The 15,907-nt window shown below is 40.4% G+C and overlaps 2 protein-coding genes across 2 annotated transcripts in view; one reads left to right on the forward strand and one right to left on the reverse strand.

The window, feature by feature from the left end:
- The window catches only part of grk4 (G protein-coupled receptor kinase 4), a gene marked incomplete in the record, with an annotated part of 39,932 nt that extends 31,699 nt beyond the window's left edge, over positions 1–8,233 (reverse strand). Inside the window, 1 exon segment of the mRNA XM_035660029.1 lies at positions 7,874–8,233. Within this exon segment, the coding sequence (XP_035515922.1) occupies positions 7,874–7,925 (52 nt within the window).
- A 5,190-nt stretch (positions 8,234–13,423) lies between these two features.
- The window catches only part of LOC118327394 (target of Myb protein 1-like), a 2,871-nt gene continuing 387 nt past the window's right edge, over positions 13,424–15,907 (forward strand). The window contains exons 1-3 of the mRNA XM_035660730.1: positions 13,424–13,621; positions 15,159–15,243; positions 15,707–15,785. Coding sequence (XP_035516623.1) covers positions 13,549–13,621; positions 15,159–15,243; positions 15,707–15,785 — 237 coding nt within the window. The 5' untranslated portion in view covers positions 13,424–13,548. The remainder of the gene's footprint in view (positions 13,622–15,158; positions 15,244–15,706; positions 15,786–15,907) is intronic.

Consider the following 15,907-nt stretch of genomic DNA (forward strand, 5'->3'; position numbering starts at 1 on the left):
CTAGAGTTCACACAGTCGACTGTTGGAAGTATTCATCGCAGGGGAGACGGACTCTTATTAAAACGTTTCTTCATATTTGCACTACAACAGAGTTGCACGGCTTGTCAACTTGTGCTTGTGCTAAATTTCATGATCAATTCATCTGCTGAGCTGTTTGGTATTTAAAATGTCAGAAAGTTGTGAAAAATCTAAATTTCTTACATTCAATCATAACTTCCTAAAGCCTAAGGTGACATCTTTAAATGTTTTGTTCTGTTCAACAGTCCAAAGCCAAAAGCTGAATTCTTTGGCTTTTTGCTTAAAGAATGACTTGAACAAGAACAAGATTAATTCATTCATTATTTTTCGTCATTTTAAGATTTCTTTTAAGCAAGAAAGGCAAAAAAATCCATGGTTCCCACCTCTCAAATGTGAATATTTTCAGATTTTCATACTCTTGTATGATAATAACCTGAAAGTCTTTGGGTTTTAAACTGTTCTTTGGATCAAACAAGACATTTTAAAAAGCTACCATGAGCTCTACTGACATTTTACAGACCAAAATGATTAACCGATTAATCAAGAAAATAAATATAAATTACAATTTAGTCAACAAAACAAAACCCAATCAATCTATAACTATATATATTCACTAAGAAAACAAAGTGTTATGTGGCACATATATGAATGAACTCTAATTACAGAGCTAACTGTGAGAAAATAAAAACACTTGGAAGCAGCGTCGCTGGCAACTTCTTCTGCTGTGATTCCCAGCTTTTTCAGATGTTACCGCGAACACAGAGTCGTGCGGGGCTGCTGTCTTCGCAACCCATCTTTATTTTGCATCGCCATATGGGAGAAGCCGCTCACCCATCTGATGAACACATGTCACATGCTGACACTCAGAATAACAGCCACAAGGCCAGAAAATCCAGCTCGTCTGTGACAGTGACAGACCGACCACGGCAGCAAGAAGCCAGTATTTACAACTTCACACTTCCTGCAGTCCGGCTACACATACACATTATAATCAGTACAAGAAGGGAAAAAAGCAGCATTTTGGTCAAAGATCAAGGTCAGGGTGCACTTAAAAATCTTCTGGGCATGAAATGAGGAGAAAAGTAAAAGAAAAATAGAGGAGAAAGGTAAAAAGCCAAACATACTGTTACGTAACCCCACTACATTTTGGCACCAACAGCCTTTTTTCTAACTTTCAAAACACCGATAACACTGTTTACCAAGATATTTTTGGCCCTGGCAATCGTACCCCGAATATTTGGTACCAGCCTATGCCTCGTTGGATCTGGTCCCACCCTGCCGCAGTCGCATAGGTGGAGGTTCGGATCGGGCGGCTGAGGTGCCCTCCCAAAAACACGACTTAAATGGTAGGAAATGAGAGAGGGTCACACATAGTTTAGGCCCATTGTAATGTGAGCACGCACACGCACATGGGCACAATGGAGCCTCGCCATGATAAATGAATGGCCTGTTGCTTTCCGAGTCACTCTCCCGTACAGTGTGCGATTGGCTGGAGGAGCCCCTGATAAGGAAAACATTAGCTGCGAGTATCTGTGTTGCCTATTCAAAGCAAAGGCCCGGTGTTTGCATAAGGTAATCCGTCTGTATACTCGCACTGAAAGACACACATCAGCTGAGAGAGAGAGGGGGGGAAAAAAAAAAAGAGAAACATGTGAATATCAGGCAGCACGGCTCTCCTCTAATCCTCACCTCTCACATGCCCCCTTCCCTTTTTTCTCCTCTGACTTCAGCCTCTTTTTCCCCTCCCCCACAAACAGCTTTTTTCTCTTGTTATGCCTTCGTTAATTCTTTATGGTCAGACTTTCCTTTCTCTCTTTACTCCCTTTCTCTCTCTCCCCCTCTCCATATGGCCCTGAGAGAAGGCGTGGGTCACGTGTAAAAATGTGAACAACATTACAACAGCAGAGTAAATTCCAGGACATGACAACAAACGAGCGCGGCGGCAGAGGAGGACGCTGGGTCTTACACGAGGTAGGACATGCAGTTTTTCACATGAGCAGAAAGGACACACACACACACACAACACACACACACACAGTGCACATGCGATCTTGGTCGCTCCAGCAGCGTGCTGTGGTGTTTTGCAAGACCTTTCCTTCCTCTGCCCCATCTCTCCCCGTGTTCAAGATATTCCATTAAATCTAGCCGAGACGGGCTTGAAAACTGACCCTTGTTTTCTCAGTGTCTTCGGGGAGAAGGGGGGGGGGGGAGGAGGACTGCGAGGGAACGCGGTGAGACTAAACTGGAGCTAGACGTCCAGAGTTTGAGTGTGTAAGAGGACAAAGTGAAGGGTTAATAATCTGTAGGTTATCTACAGCTGTCTTTCAGATGAAGGGCCCACTGGTTAATTTCATGGCCACGCTAAAAGAGCAGGAACACACAAAAGCAGACTCTCCAGCGCTGAGCCCTTGGGTGTGGAACACATAGCACATATAACCTCCTTGAAGATTATCTTTGATAAGACAACACCTTCAAGTCATATTTGAAGGCAGCGCTGACATAATTTAACCAAGGGCAGACGCCAAAATTGGGACTCTAGGAATGTTTTAAAAAGGCAAACTGATAAAGCGTGGAGAACCTTTGACCATTAATACACTTGCTTCTAGACGTTGACTCTGCCAGACCTCTAAAAACTGTTTTTAGAGAAACAAAATCTTTATTTGAACCATAAGAACTTGTAAATACACTCAGTCGTACACATTGTTAAAATCAGGCTGACAGCTGGGTTCACGTAGAAAGAACGCCTGTTTAACATTTAATAAGGCAGCTGGAACAACGTCCCTATGATGTTCTCAAAGTGCCTCCAAAAGTGCCTCTTCATGCTTAGTCAGCTTGCCAAGAAATCGTGCTAATGAACATCCCAGTAGCCACCCAGCAAAGCGCCGCTGCTAGTGCCATAGAGCCGGGCTGCGTACGCAACACACTGCGTCTCCTTCTCCGCACAGCCCATTTGTGGGTGTAATAACTGTAAAATGAGTCCCACATCAAGGGACAGTCACAAAGCAATGTGTTTTATGAGCCTCAGCTGGAGGAAACACCCCAGAGTGATGACAACAAGTGTTAGCCCAGCTATGACCACAAAACTAATAAAGCCACGCTGGCTACGTCACAGGAAAACCCTCACAAGCGGTCTGAGAGGGACCTGCTAGCATACAGCGTGAAGGGTGGTGGAGAGGGGGCAGAGAGCAGAGAGAGGTTAGTGACACCCACAGCAGAGGTATATCCGCTTACATCTGTAATGTTCAGCAGAAAACAACCAAAAAACTACTTGTACGATTGAAATGAGTTATATAAGCAGGAGAACGTTTCTTCTGTAAGCACTGGACTGTCCACATTCCTTCCTTTTTATGAAGACAGTAGGAGTGATGAAAGAAACACAGCAGGTCGGACAGATATAGTCAAATTTGATTCCAGGAAGAGAGGTGAAGAGGGGTGAAATGCTCTTTATGTCCAGTCACTCTTCACATTTGAATATGTACAGATATAGTATGTGGTGAACACATCTTCATGTCCCTGTTGCAAACAAGTTAGTACTAACACCAGTTTATTTCACTGAATAGCTGGCCATTTTTATCAACTCCAAATTCTGATTTCATCTTCTTTCTTCCCACAATGCACGTTCATCATTCACAGATATTGAAAACTTAACGTCACATCAACACATTACCAGTGTATCTACTTTAAAGCTTAACTGCAGAATTGTTTAAGTTAAAAACATGTCAAGTGTTGAAAACTAACTTTCCTCAACTGGGAGAATTCTCTCTGTGGTGCTGCGACCATGCACCCACCATTATACTCTACCTCTACTGTATTTATAACTCACAGCTGAAGGGAAGAAGTAAACACTGGCTCTCAATGGGTATTCTGGGAAATGTAGGCAATCTCCTCCTGATGTATAAGCAGTGGCACCATCCACAAATATAACAAAATCATACATAGGAGTAACCAACTGATGGGATTTTGTTCCAATGTCCATTTTAAGAATATACCAGTTGCTCTAGAGCAGTACCCTAAAAAAAACAGCCAGATCCTCCTCAAAACAAAACAGTGCACAACACAGTGTGTGCATTAATAGTTTAAGATATCGTCTTTCAGTAGATCATATAATACAGATGTGTTATACTAAAGCCCAAAAAAAGTTGAAAGAAATCTGAAAAGAAAAATTGCAACAGTTTCACAAAATAATTCCTGCAATGTGCAGACTGCAGATCTCTAATAATTCAAGAGCATACAGGGGTGGATTTTTCTTGAAGAAATGTACAACTTCAGCACCATTTTGTTTACAGTGTCATAGTTGAGATTAGAGTTTGTATCCGTTGACTGTTCAGGTCTGAAAGAGGAAAATATGTCTCGTATACATTTTCCAGGGGCTATTCAGCACAGCTTGCTACTAATTAAAATACAAACTGATTTCACTGTGTTATATAAACCAACTTTTTATGTGAAAACTGTGAAATCAAAAAGACCCTCCAGTTTGGCTATTAAAGCGCACTGACAAATACATATAATAGAGGCAGGATATTTTGCAGCTGAAGAGTAAACTGAATTTTTCTCAACAAACTTCACACTGCCATCTGCTCCGCTATGATAGGGTGCTCTGCCAACTCAGGTGCTGCAAAGTATTGTAAACAGTGGAGTCTGCGGGACAAACTATGATAACACTGTTTCTAAATAATCTCAAGTGCTTTTAACTGCATTATGCACTACAAGTTTTCTGTGAATATCAGCCAATATATGCACCAATATGGTCTGTGATAACAACAACATTAGCTGCCAACACAGGCCCTCTCATATCTCAGTCGGAATTTACAATTTATAGGTAAATATTGAATATGGGTGCTACTTAATGAAGTGAGTGAAAGGGGTTTAGACTGTCAATACCATGACTGATGAGATACTCTTGATGTTATATTGTATGAGACCATGTGGAATCATACTGCTGTGTTGGAAAAAATAACTCTCATGTTTGGCTGAGCTTTTACATCCACATAAACTGTGGGCTTTATCTATGCCAAAAGTGATCCTCTTGGTATTCTCAAAAACACCATTTCCAAAATTCTCTAATATATTCTCAGGGGAGCTATAGCAATAACTTCCTCTGACTGTAAAAGACTGTCATCTCATGCAACTGTCACCTCTTGCAGCCCGAGCGGCCCTAGGGCATAGGAAAAATCTAAATACTGTCAATAAGGTCGATTTCCTTTCCACGTTTTGTACCAAACGCATGTATAAATGTCACCGAGGCAGGGGTGGGGAGTGGCGGGAGCGGTGTCATCTCTACAACACCAAACCACTTCCCTTGACGTGTCATTTCAACTGTGGCAGACTGGACACACCCTGTCATAACACTTCTCAATCTGGCCACCCAGTTTCACATCAACAGGTGTGTAAAAGTTGTCTAAAAAGACTCAGGTCATGAGCAACTTATGACCAAGCTCAAACGTTTTCTAGACTGCAGCAGACAGGTGTAGCATCGTCTTAATCAAGAGTTAATTACGGGATTGAGAATGCTCCATATCGGCAAACAAACACAGCCTATGATTGTTTATGCACCATGCATATTAATTAGTAAGCTGGGAATGGATCATTTCCTGTCTCCTGAGTTACCCAACTGATTTGATGTGTTGCTCAAGGACACATCAGCAGGGCAAACTCTTGCTGACTCAGCGGCTGCAGCTCATGCAGCTGCCTCCCTGCACCCGCCTGCTGCTCGCAGGGGCTTTGATGGCATGTAGCATGAAGGTGACTGCCAGTGTTGACAACTGTCAGTGTGACATACTCAAACACTTTCGACAGCTGCAAACACCCACCTCTGGAAAATTACAATCAAATTAGTCTCCCGTGCACCTAAACAGATAAATTGGGAGCTATTAGCTGTTTTAATCTGCATGCTAATTAACACAGTGAATGGTATAGCAGGGAGAAATATAAAAAAAAAAAAACAACACTGACTGTATAATCAACATGTTTGACGTGCGGAGTAGTGTCCATGCAATACAAACCACATACGAAAAAATAAGGCTGCAAATGCTGATTGTTTTCTTAATTGATAAATCTATTGATTATATTTTTTCAATTACTTGTTTAAAAAGGGCCAATGTGTAGGATTTAGTCGCCAAAACGTGAAAAGCCTTATCTAGAACCAGTGTTTGCTTTGTCCATTCTGGGCTACTGTAGAAACATCGCAGTTCAACATGGGGTAGATAAATTCTCAGGCAAAGATTCCTACATTCAGGTCATTTTACACTAATGAACACATACATATCCTCCTAAATGTTACCCGCTGGACCTTTAATTGTATGAAACCTATCTGTTCTCACAAGTATTGAGACCAAATAACTGGTTGGTAATAACTTGAGAAACGACTAAAAGGATTACTGAATCATCAAAACCACAAGCACAGATCTCACGGCCTCAGTGGGATTATCATTACGGTGAACTTGGGCCACATATTGAGACATACCAAGCTCCTTCTACTCTCTGCATGGCTCACGCTCTCACACTCATCACTGAGGGCCTTTTGGAGCCTCTGGTGATCCACAGACTGAGGACACTGACAGGTAGTGAGCCTGTAGATCCGATCAGTGTACAATCACCTCACGGGCAAACACACGCCAAGCACCATTTAACGGCAGGTAAAGAAAAGCCTGATGCCTCGTAAGGAGCAGCTGCTGCTATGAAATGGATTCACTGCTGCTGTGAATAATCCATTTCACAGGAGTGTTGGCGTTTGGGCTTGTAAACGCAGTCCGAATATAATGCGAACCATATAAGCAGGGAAGGCCTCTGCGTACCGCGACCCCCCGAGCCATGTTCGCACTGTGAGCTACTTTGCTGTCGAATAAAATGGATCAACTTGCACAACTAGCTCCGAGGCCACAGACCCTTTTCTGCTGGTGTCCGATCTGATTGGATGAGAGAAAGAAAAGGAAAAAAAAACAAAAAAAAAAAAACACACAAGTGGAAATCGATGAGCAGTAATAACACCTTTTTACCCTCCTCTGGCAGCTGATACAGTGTTGTACACCCACCCTGCGCCCACTCACTGGCTACAAAGTAGCCTCTCTGCTCTGCCATCTCATGGAAAACAGATGGATACTCGCCTCTTTTCCCACCTCCAGGTGAGCTGCTGCGGGATCACCGGCCCACTGAGCAGCGTGCACACCCGGGGCTACAGCACTGCCTGGGCCGCCGGGGTATACATGGTGGGCCTTCTTCCAGTCTCCCACTGCAATATTAGGAATTCGTCCCAGTGGCTCCCAATCAACAGCCAAACGGCAATGCGGTGGCGTATTTTTGCGTCAAATAATAGCTACCACACGCTCACTTTACCTTCCTAATTAGGCTTTAAACACAACCGAAACCTATAATGACAGGTAAGGGGCTGTACTGAGGCACAGAGCCCCACTGCGCAGCTATCTTTTGGTCCACACTCAATACCATGCAATGGGAATAACATTAAATATGCGTTATGTCATCGTAAATTGTAAATATCCACAAAACCACTGGTGCTTGTGTGAAAAAATTTGCTCGACAGCCTCTAATGCAACGCTGCTTTAAAAGCGCGATGCTGCAAACACTCCCTGCGTTGTTCATCTCCAGCCTGCTGGCTGGGCCTTACATTAACCTGCCCGGTAAATATGTGTGTTGTTAGTGTACAAACAGCTGATTTCAACGGAATATGTTTGACGTTTGCCCGGAGACAAAGCGCTGCGCAGGGATGGGAGACGGAGAAAGCATAAATCCCGAGGAGGACAGCCGAAAGCTCGGGCTCGTCCATGGCCATGTCGTTGAGGTGGAGGAAAAAAAAAACACATTTAAATGTATTCTCATTTAGCCATTCAGCTGTGCTTACCTTCCCTTGCCTTCAGGAGAACCGTGTTGGCCACGATATTTTCAATCTCCATTGTCAGAATGTGAATCCCGAGCAGTCGCGATACATTTCACTCAGCGGAAAAAGACGGTTTTTTCTGATCAAACGTGCCGACGACGGTGAGGCTGCTGCACGCGCACAGGGCGAACGCGGCACTGGCGCATAGTAGGTGTTTAATAGTGGTCGTCGTTCCTCTCCATTGCAAGACCGTTTTTTTTTTTTTTATCAAAGCCTACCTACGGAGCTGTATGATTACGACGGGGCTTGTTAGCATTCACAGCCTGCCTCCCTTCCCTCTCTGCCTGCCTTCCTTCCTGCTTCAGCTCCCTCCTCCTCCTCCTCCTCCTCCTCCTCGCCCCTCCTCTGCACAACGAACCAGCGAGAGTAGGAGGGATCAATTTACAACCAGTGCAACCACACACACATTCACACACAAGTGCATTCATACATGCATGCAATTTCCTAGGCTTAATCTCCTGAAATTAGGGATGGGTAATGCCGTTTATTGTGTGGCAGTTGTGGAATAAAACGTGTTTATGTGTGTGTGGTTTTTTTCTAGCAGTTCAGGCATAATGTTCTCCTCAACCACAGGAGTGAGAGCCTGCTGGAAACGTCTAGAAAAGAGAGAGGTTTCCTTTAAATATTCATTCTAAAATTGCTTTTTATCCAAACATGAAATGAGCACACTAAGTAAACCGTTCCTCTCCTCCTGCTATACATTTCATGTGCTGTTGACTAATGTATTGTAAGGAATCCCGTGAATGAATGGCATTGGCCACAGGGCCTGATACGGACCTATTGTGTGAACAAAGGTGTGAGGGTTTGAAGTTGTTACATTATACCGGGTTGTACAGCCTGGAGAAAGGAGATAACACACAGGTTTTCTCCTCCTCACGGCCACACTGTGAGCCAGCATCCCCCCCTGGGCTTTCTAATCTTACTTTTAGATCAATTGAGCCCAGAATGCTTTGAGAAGAGCCGTGTGTCTTTAAGAGGAGAGGTGTGCGCCAGGTAAGACGATGTGGAAGTGTTATGTAATATAAATGTCGTTATTTTACATGTAAAATCTGTTTTTGTTGTTGGTTGAGAGATTGATAAATGTGATAACTGAGAATAAACAATCATTTTATTTTGTTATTGGGGTCATAACAGCATTAGAGGGAGGCCTGAGGGTATCTGTGGATCAATGTAACTCTGAGGGCAAAGGTCACCAACTTCTATCTTCACATTCTCACAGATTTTGTTAAGAATGTGTTGTGTTACTGGTTCAATCAAAACATGCTCTATCTCTTTCTATTTGCTGTGTGACTCTTGTGTTTTAAAGCAGGAAGAATAAAAAAAAAAGAAAAAATGTTTTCTGAACGTGTGTGTCTGTGTGTGCATGCTCAGGCGTGGAATCAATAATTGGTGGTAGTTTGTTTTTACACCACCCTTACATTACCACCATTGTTATTATTTCCCAGAGAAACAGACATATCACATGTTTGGATCTTAGAAAGTAAAATGTCCTACTAAAACACCTCAATTTAATCTTACATAATATTTATACTTTATCTTCCTCATCAGAGGCACATTGTATGGATGCAGCATGGACAGATATTACTCCTAAGTTAGGATTACAACAGTGGGAATTACTAAAGAAAGAGATAATTACTTGATTTTAATTATTTCCCCACTTGGGTAATACACCATAATAGTCTAGTCTAGTCTGGTCTATTAGTACATGGTGTCTTTGTTGTCATTGTGGGGTTGTTTGTCTAGAACAACAAAAACTAGACAGCTCTTGTCCCAGATACACAGACATACTGCAGATTCAATGCTGCTGCCACCTAGTGGCGATAATGAATGAATACAAAAAGACACACAGGATGTGCTCACATTAAAATTGTTCTTGAAAGGTCTTTTCAAAAGTATGATTACATATAAGGAAATAGCGATTAGAATACACACATATATATAAATGTAGGCTATGGATAATAAATGTACCCTTGCAGCTAACTGCATCTCATTTTCACACACTGTTACATTTCTCTGGTCAGCATGTAACATGGTAATAATATGAATAAACATGGTCAACTGAGAAGCAGTGGTGTACTTAATTACACAATTATACTTCTACTCCACTACACTTACTTATAAATATTATGTTTGTTACAGATTAAACTACTCAACAGTATAAACAAGAGGAGCTGAATGAATTAATACATTAATCAACTGACAGAAAATCAATTGGTTGATAATTGTTTTCGCCGTTTTCCATTCAGAAATGTCAATGGTAAATGTGAGGATTGCTGCTTTTCTTTTTACTTGTTTTTCTTTATTTCTAATAATTGTGAGGCTTGTATTTGTATGACAAAACAAGCATTGTGAAGGTGTCACTTTGGGCTCTGAGTAACTGTGGCAGCAATCTCAATATTTTATGATTTTTCACAAACAAACAATCAGTCAATTTATGAATTAAATAATATGGGAATTATTCCATAATAAAAAACACACAGAAATCATCATAAAATCATTTAGAAATCACATCCAAAAGGCGCTTCTTAAACTTAATCAGATCTTATCTCATAAACTTCAGATCAGACTTCTTCTTTAGTGTCACAGTCATTAGGCAATTGTTGTTTGTAAAGTGGAACAGCTAGTAGCCAAATCAAAACTTGTGATGGATACTGAATGCTGCACTGGGTGGACTTGAAGGAAAACTCAGAAGCTGAGGTTAGGAACCATCTCAAAAAATACATGCTAATGAGCCAAGGGAACATTTTAAATATGTGTCCATAGCTTCCTAATTTTTAACAGACATTTTAAACAAAATGTATTTTCTACCTTCTCCCAATCTCCCTTTTTTAAACATGTTATTTAATCACATCTTATTGCTTTTATATGCTGTTATATTGCTGTTATATGAGCAGCCTCCAGTGTATAAAGAAAACCATGTAATATGGCCTAATGCAATTCTGACATTTTCCCAACAAAGTCTAATTTCCACTGGTACCTTCAGCTACACAGCTTTTATTTAGATTAAGTTTAGACTTATATTTTTTATTATTTATTTGAAAATGGAGTTTGAATATAATTTATTATTAGATTAATTCAGGTACATGGTTAAAATACTATATCAGTTTGTTGGCAGCTAAAATTCCCGGTGTAATCCCAATACAGATACAAATACAGATATTTTTGTAACCTAAACAAACACAGATAAGAGCTTTGTGTTACAAACCTACAACAATAAAGTGCTGCTTACATATTAATGCATGAGAAATAATCATTTATTTACATACTAATATCACATCATTATATAGTCCTATATATGATTAGATATGCAGATATATTGAGTACTTTTACATTTGAGTACTTTTTCCCGAACCTTGTAGCATGTCATTCCACATCTCATTTCCTCTGTCCTCAAATAAAGGCTCATAACTCCCAAAAAATATTTGAGCAAAAATAGGTTGATATGAAGTCAGTTTCTTCACACACTCTCTATATTTTGAGGGGATAATATTGTGTTTTTATGTGATTTTTACCAAAGGCAGTGCTAGTAATTAGTTTTTGTGCTGTAAGAATCAAGAGGAACTGAAACAATCTCTATTGTGTTTTCAGAACATCAGAAAAATAGAAATATGGAAGATGAGGAACAAACAAATGAGTGCTTAGTCAATAAGACTCATAAACCATAACTCAGTAGCTTTTAACATATGATTACTATTTTCAGTAAGCAACCGACCAAAAATCTATTGTCATGGCAGCATTCAGGACGCTAGGTGGTGCTGCTGACGTTAAAGTGTCCAACTGAACCAGCACTTCACACCCACAACATGTATGGTCTCAAACGTTGGTTTTGGAATTTCATGAGAATTACCACAGTTTATACTGATCTACCCCTTATATGCATATTATTCATACCAACCTTTTCTTCTGCATGTACAGGGGCTGTTGTTCTCTCATTGGTCTTATGTCCTACCGGCCTGTGACTGCATTGAACAGGCTATGTGAAAATGAGGTGTACATTTTGTCAGCATTTGTGATTATTGTCCTTACATTAAATATCTCATTGCTGCAACAGCAATTAAATACAATCTGAAAGGATATATGTTTCACAACTTGGAAAAAGACGGAAGCTAGGAAAGTTGTTTCATCACTTTGTTTCAGCAGGAAATTTAACCAGTGTGGACCATGTTCAAGCAGCGGTTTCCTGTACAAATATTCACCTTGTATTCGTATATAAATAATCTAATTATCTGATCTCAGATGTATAGCAGCAGGACAGACTATGTTGAAATAAGAAAAAAAGAAAAATCCCCAGTGATGGAGTCATGCTGAGTCATACTTACTGGTACTGTGTGTACTTTTCCTACAGCACTCCACATGCTTACATCACAGTATAGATATTTATTTTACTACCTGTTTATCCATCACAGCCTATGTTTATTTTCATACCTGTTGACAGCCTGCTCTCATTATGTATATACGTTTACTTCATTACTGCACAACCTGTTTACATTACAGTTTATACATTTTACAATCACTCTCCTGTCTACCACGGTATTATATTTTATTATATGTATTTTTTATGTTGTATTATATTCCTGTAGTCTAGCTGCTGTACTATTTTATCTCTTTTCCTAATCAGATTGTGTTCCACTTACATAATTTCTCTTTATACGTACAGTATTTCTCATACATATCTGTAAGAGCACTGTTGGAGGTGAGGCTGATACCTAAGAATTTTGTGGTCAACGACTCACTTCACTTTAAATGTGTGATTGTGCATGAAGATAAAGAACTTGATCATAATCCTTGGAAAAAGATACATGTGAAATTCACATTTTTAGCACAGTGGTTTTAGACAGGCTGAGTCTCATGATTGATTCACTTTAAAGGAGTGACCCAAAATACTTTAAAGTGTTAATCATTTTCTGGAGCCCCTCAAATTCACAGAAGAAACTCAACTTGATGACCTTTCTAAAGATCAAAGTGTGTATTCAAACAAAAGACAATTAGTCATATTTATATACAATGTGAACTTTCAAGACATTTTCATGGTTTACATCAGGCTAAACAAACTTTTTTTCTCCACTGCATTCATCTGACTGTTATATTTACTTTTCAGATGAAGATTTTACATGAAACCTAAAACAGTTTAAATAATGTGCATTGTTATGGATTAAACTTCTAGGCAGTATAGGCCTATATAGCCAATACTGTTTTGGTACATGAATGCAGGACTTTTACTTTGAAATATTTTATTTTATTGTGGCCTTTTTTTCTACTTTCATTTAAGTAAAAGATTAGAATACTTCTTCCACCACCGCCAATAGTATAACACTCTGAAACGGGCCATTGTGCAAAATTAGTCGTTTTACTTTTGATCCTTTATGTGCATCTTGTTGATAACAGGCCTGCTTATTTGCATTTAAAATATATAGCCTATAGGTGTAAAGCTGTAAACGGGATTATTTTCCTCTGTGTTGATGTCTGCTGTTTCCTGGCTGTGTGTGTGTGTGTGTTTTCACGTGACCTCTTACCTCTTATCGAGCCCGTGCGCTTCTGAGGCAGCGGCAGACACTGAAAGCAAAAGGAAACACCGCAGTTTGGAGCTCACCAGTTGCAACATTACTTTACTACATAGTGGACGCTTGACATTCTCGAGGATGTTTTCGCTCGGGGAGAAAATGGAGTTTCTCATAGGAAACCCGTTTTCAACGCCCGTCGGTCAGAGAATCGGTAAGTCGCAGCTGCTTTTGAAACTATTTATGCGAGGATTTGTTCGCCGCTGGACTCAATTTCACATCATTTAATTAAAAAAATGAACAGCAACATGTCGCAGTATTTTATCAGCACACTGCCGGGGATGTAAGGCAACTTAGCAACACTTTAAATGTTGGTTTTCTTAATCTAAAATGTTAAATAATGAACTCCAAATTTGACAGAAACATAAAAAAGATGTCTTTAGAGCGATGACTCGACGGAGGCGGGACTTATTCCTCTCAATCTTGCACGCCATTGGTTGCTGCACGTTAAGCGACAACTAATGTGGCGAATCAAGGAGGCCGTGGGTGTTTCCTCTCACTTCCTTAATCACTGATGTACTTTGTCGAGCTACAGTTTCACACCTTATGCCCAAGTGTTACTGGTCCTCTTCAACAAGCATATGGCATGTTACACAACTTTCAAAGCAGCAGTATTTCCTCATCATGGCAGAGCAACTGTAAAACTGTAAAGCCAACACATCCACAGAAAGGATTTAGGTGAGCTGCTGGTGGCTGGAAAGATGTCTTAAGCAATGAAAACACACCCATCTCTAGCCTTCCTTCCTCTTATCTCATCCACTTACTTTCTCACACATAAATGTCAGGGAGGCTTCCACCGCTAGTTCTGCAGCGAAGGAGAACAGAAGCAGCTGACAGTCACATGAAGTGGAGGGAGGAGAGGGAGGGAGGGGGGGGTAATATGGGATTGAGAAAGGCAGTGGTGAGGGTTTGTTTGGAGAAGTGTTGGGGGTGTAGGTGGAAAGGAATTAAGGAGATTTAGAGACTTATGAGGAGCCTGTGAGAGGTGGAGTGCAAAGAAAGCTGGCTTTGATTGCTAAATAGTTTGGTGGGAAATCCATGTTTCAGCTGAGAACCCATTCTCTCCACCAGCGTATTATATTATATTATAAACAAAGGGTTCCTATAAAAACAGTGTTATCTGTAGGAGTAAGGATCTCACTATATTATTCATATTATAAAGGTAGCCTGTGTGAGGCCTTGTTTGATAATGGTGGTGCTAATTAAACCATTTAGAATTATTATTTGATGACAATTGTATTTGTTTGCTTGTGCTGTCAGTAAGAGGCCATTTTCTGTCCAATCCTATCCAACCGCATCCAAATAGTCATCTACGAGCAGGGGCACATTATTTACAGCCTGCATTAAGACTGTGAATAATGGATGAAATGACTGTGTGTTTAATACAAAGGTTCAACTTAAGTGATAAAACCCAAATAAACAGATTTTAATTGATATGGGGTGTTTTTTTCCCTTTAACAATAATTTAATTTCCTGTGCAACATTCTGGTTTAAAATAAAATGTCATTTTTGTCTTTACATGTGGTGTCAATCATCACCAACTGGTAAGACCTGCTAAAATGACCCGTGTGACTTTTCATTATCTTACAGGAATTCTATCGGAGGGTAGTTTTCTGGTTATTGCGACATCTCTTCTCATTTGAGTTTTACTGTGTAACTGTAACTTCACATGATTCCCTCTCTGTTGACAGAGCGAGCGACCAGCGGCTCTCTGCAGTCGGAGGACTGGGGGCTCAACATGGAGATATGTGACATCATCAATGAGACGGACGAGGGGTAGGTTACCCACACAAGTAACATGGTTTCATCAAGAAGCTACTAACTATCCCCATCTGGTGCACGCTGTCTAATCTGTCTGATGAATCAGTACATTATGCTCCAGGGCACTGTACTGTATGTACCTCTGCATGTTTTATTTTTGTATTTGTTTTCACTGTGTCACTTCCTTTATGGTTTGGTTGTTTCTTTTCCATGCAACTGCTTGTGGCTGAATGATCTACTTATGTTTAAGGCCGGTCTCGGTTTCGCTGTTTGGTTTGTAATGCTGTGAGGAATGTCACTGTACGTCTGAAATGCAATGTGTTTGTAGTAGTTAGATCTATAAAGAAGTTATTATTAGTTATTTTTTCACGCGAGCCATGAAACCATAAACAAACATAAAAAAAAGATTATTGTTTATTTTCATATTTAAATATCAAGATACTGATCTCATGATGCAAATTTGTTTTTATTTTCCCAGGCCCAAAGATTCAGTCAGAGCTATTAAGAAGAGAATCGTAGGAAACAAGAACTTCCGAGAGATCATGTTGGCCCTTACTGTGAGTAATCATCTGTCGGGGGTTGTATGTACAAGTTGCAATCAGTCTTTCATGATTTGAGGGTCGCAGGGTGGGAGAGTGTAATTTGAAGGCCAGAATGACCCATGCCCTGATTGGCTTGT

This window comes from Morone saxatilis, unplaced genomic scaffold (genome assembly GCF_004916995.1).
Source record: "Morone saxatilis isolate NCDOM2014 unplaced genomic scaffold, NCSU_SB_2.0 Contig17, whole genome shotgun sequence".
NCBI classification, from domain to species: Eukaryota; Metazoa; Chordata; class Actinopteri; family Moronidae; genus Morone; species Morone saxatilis.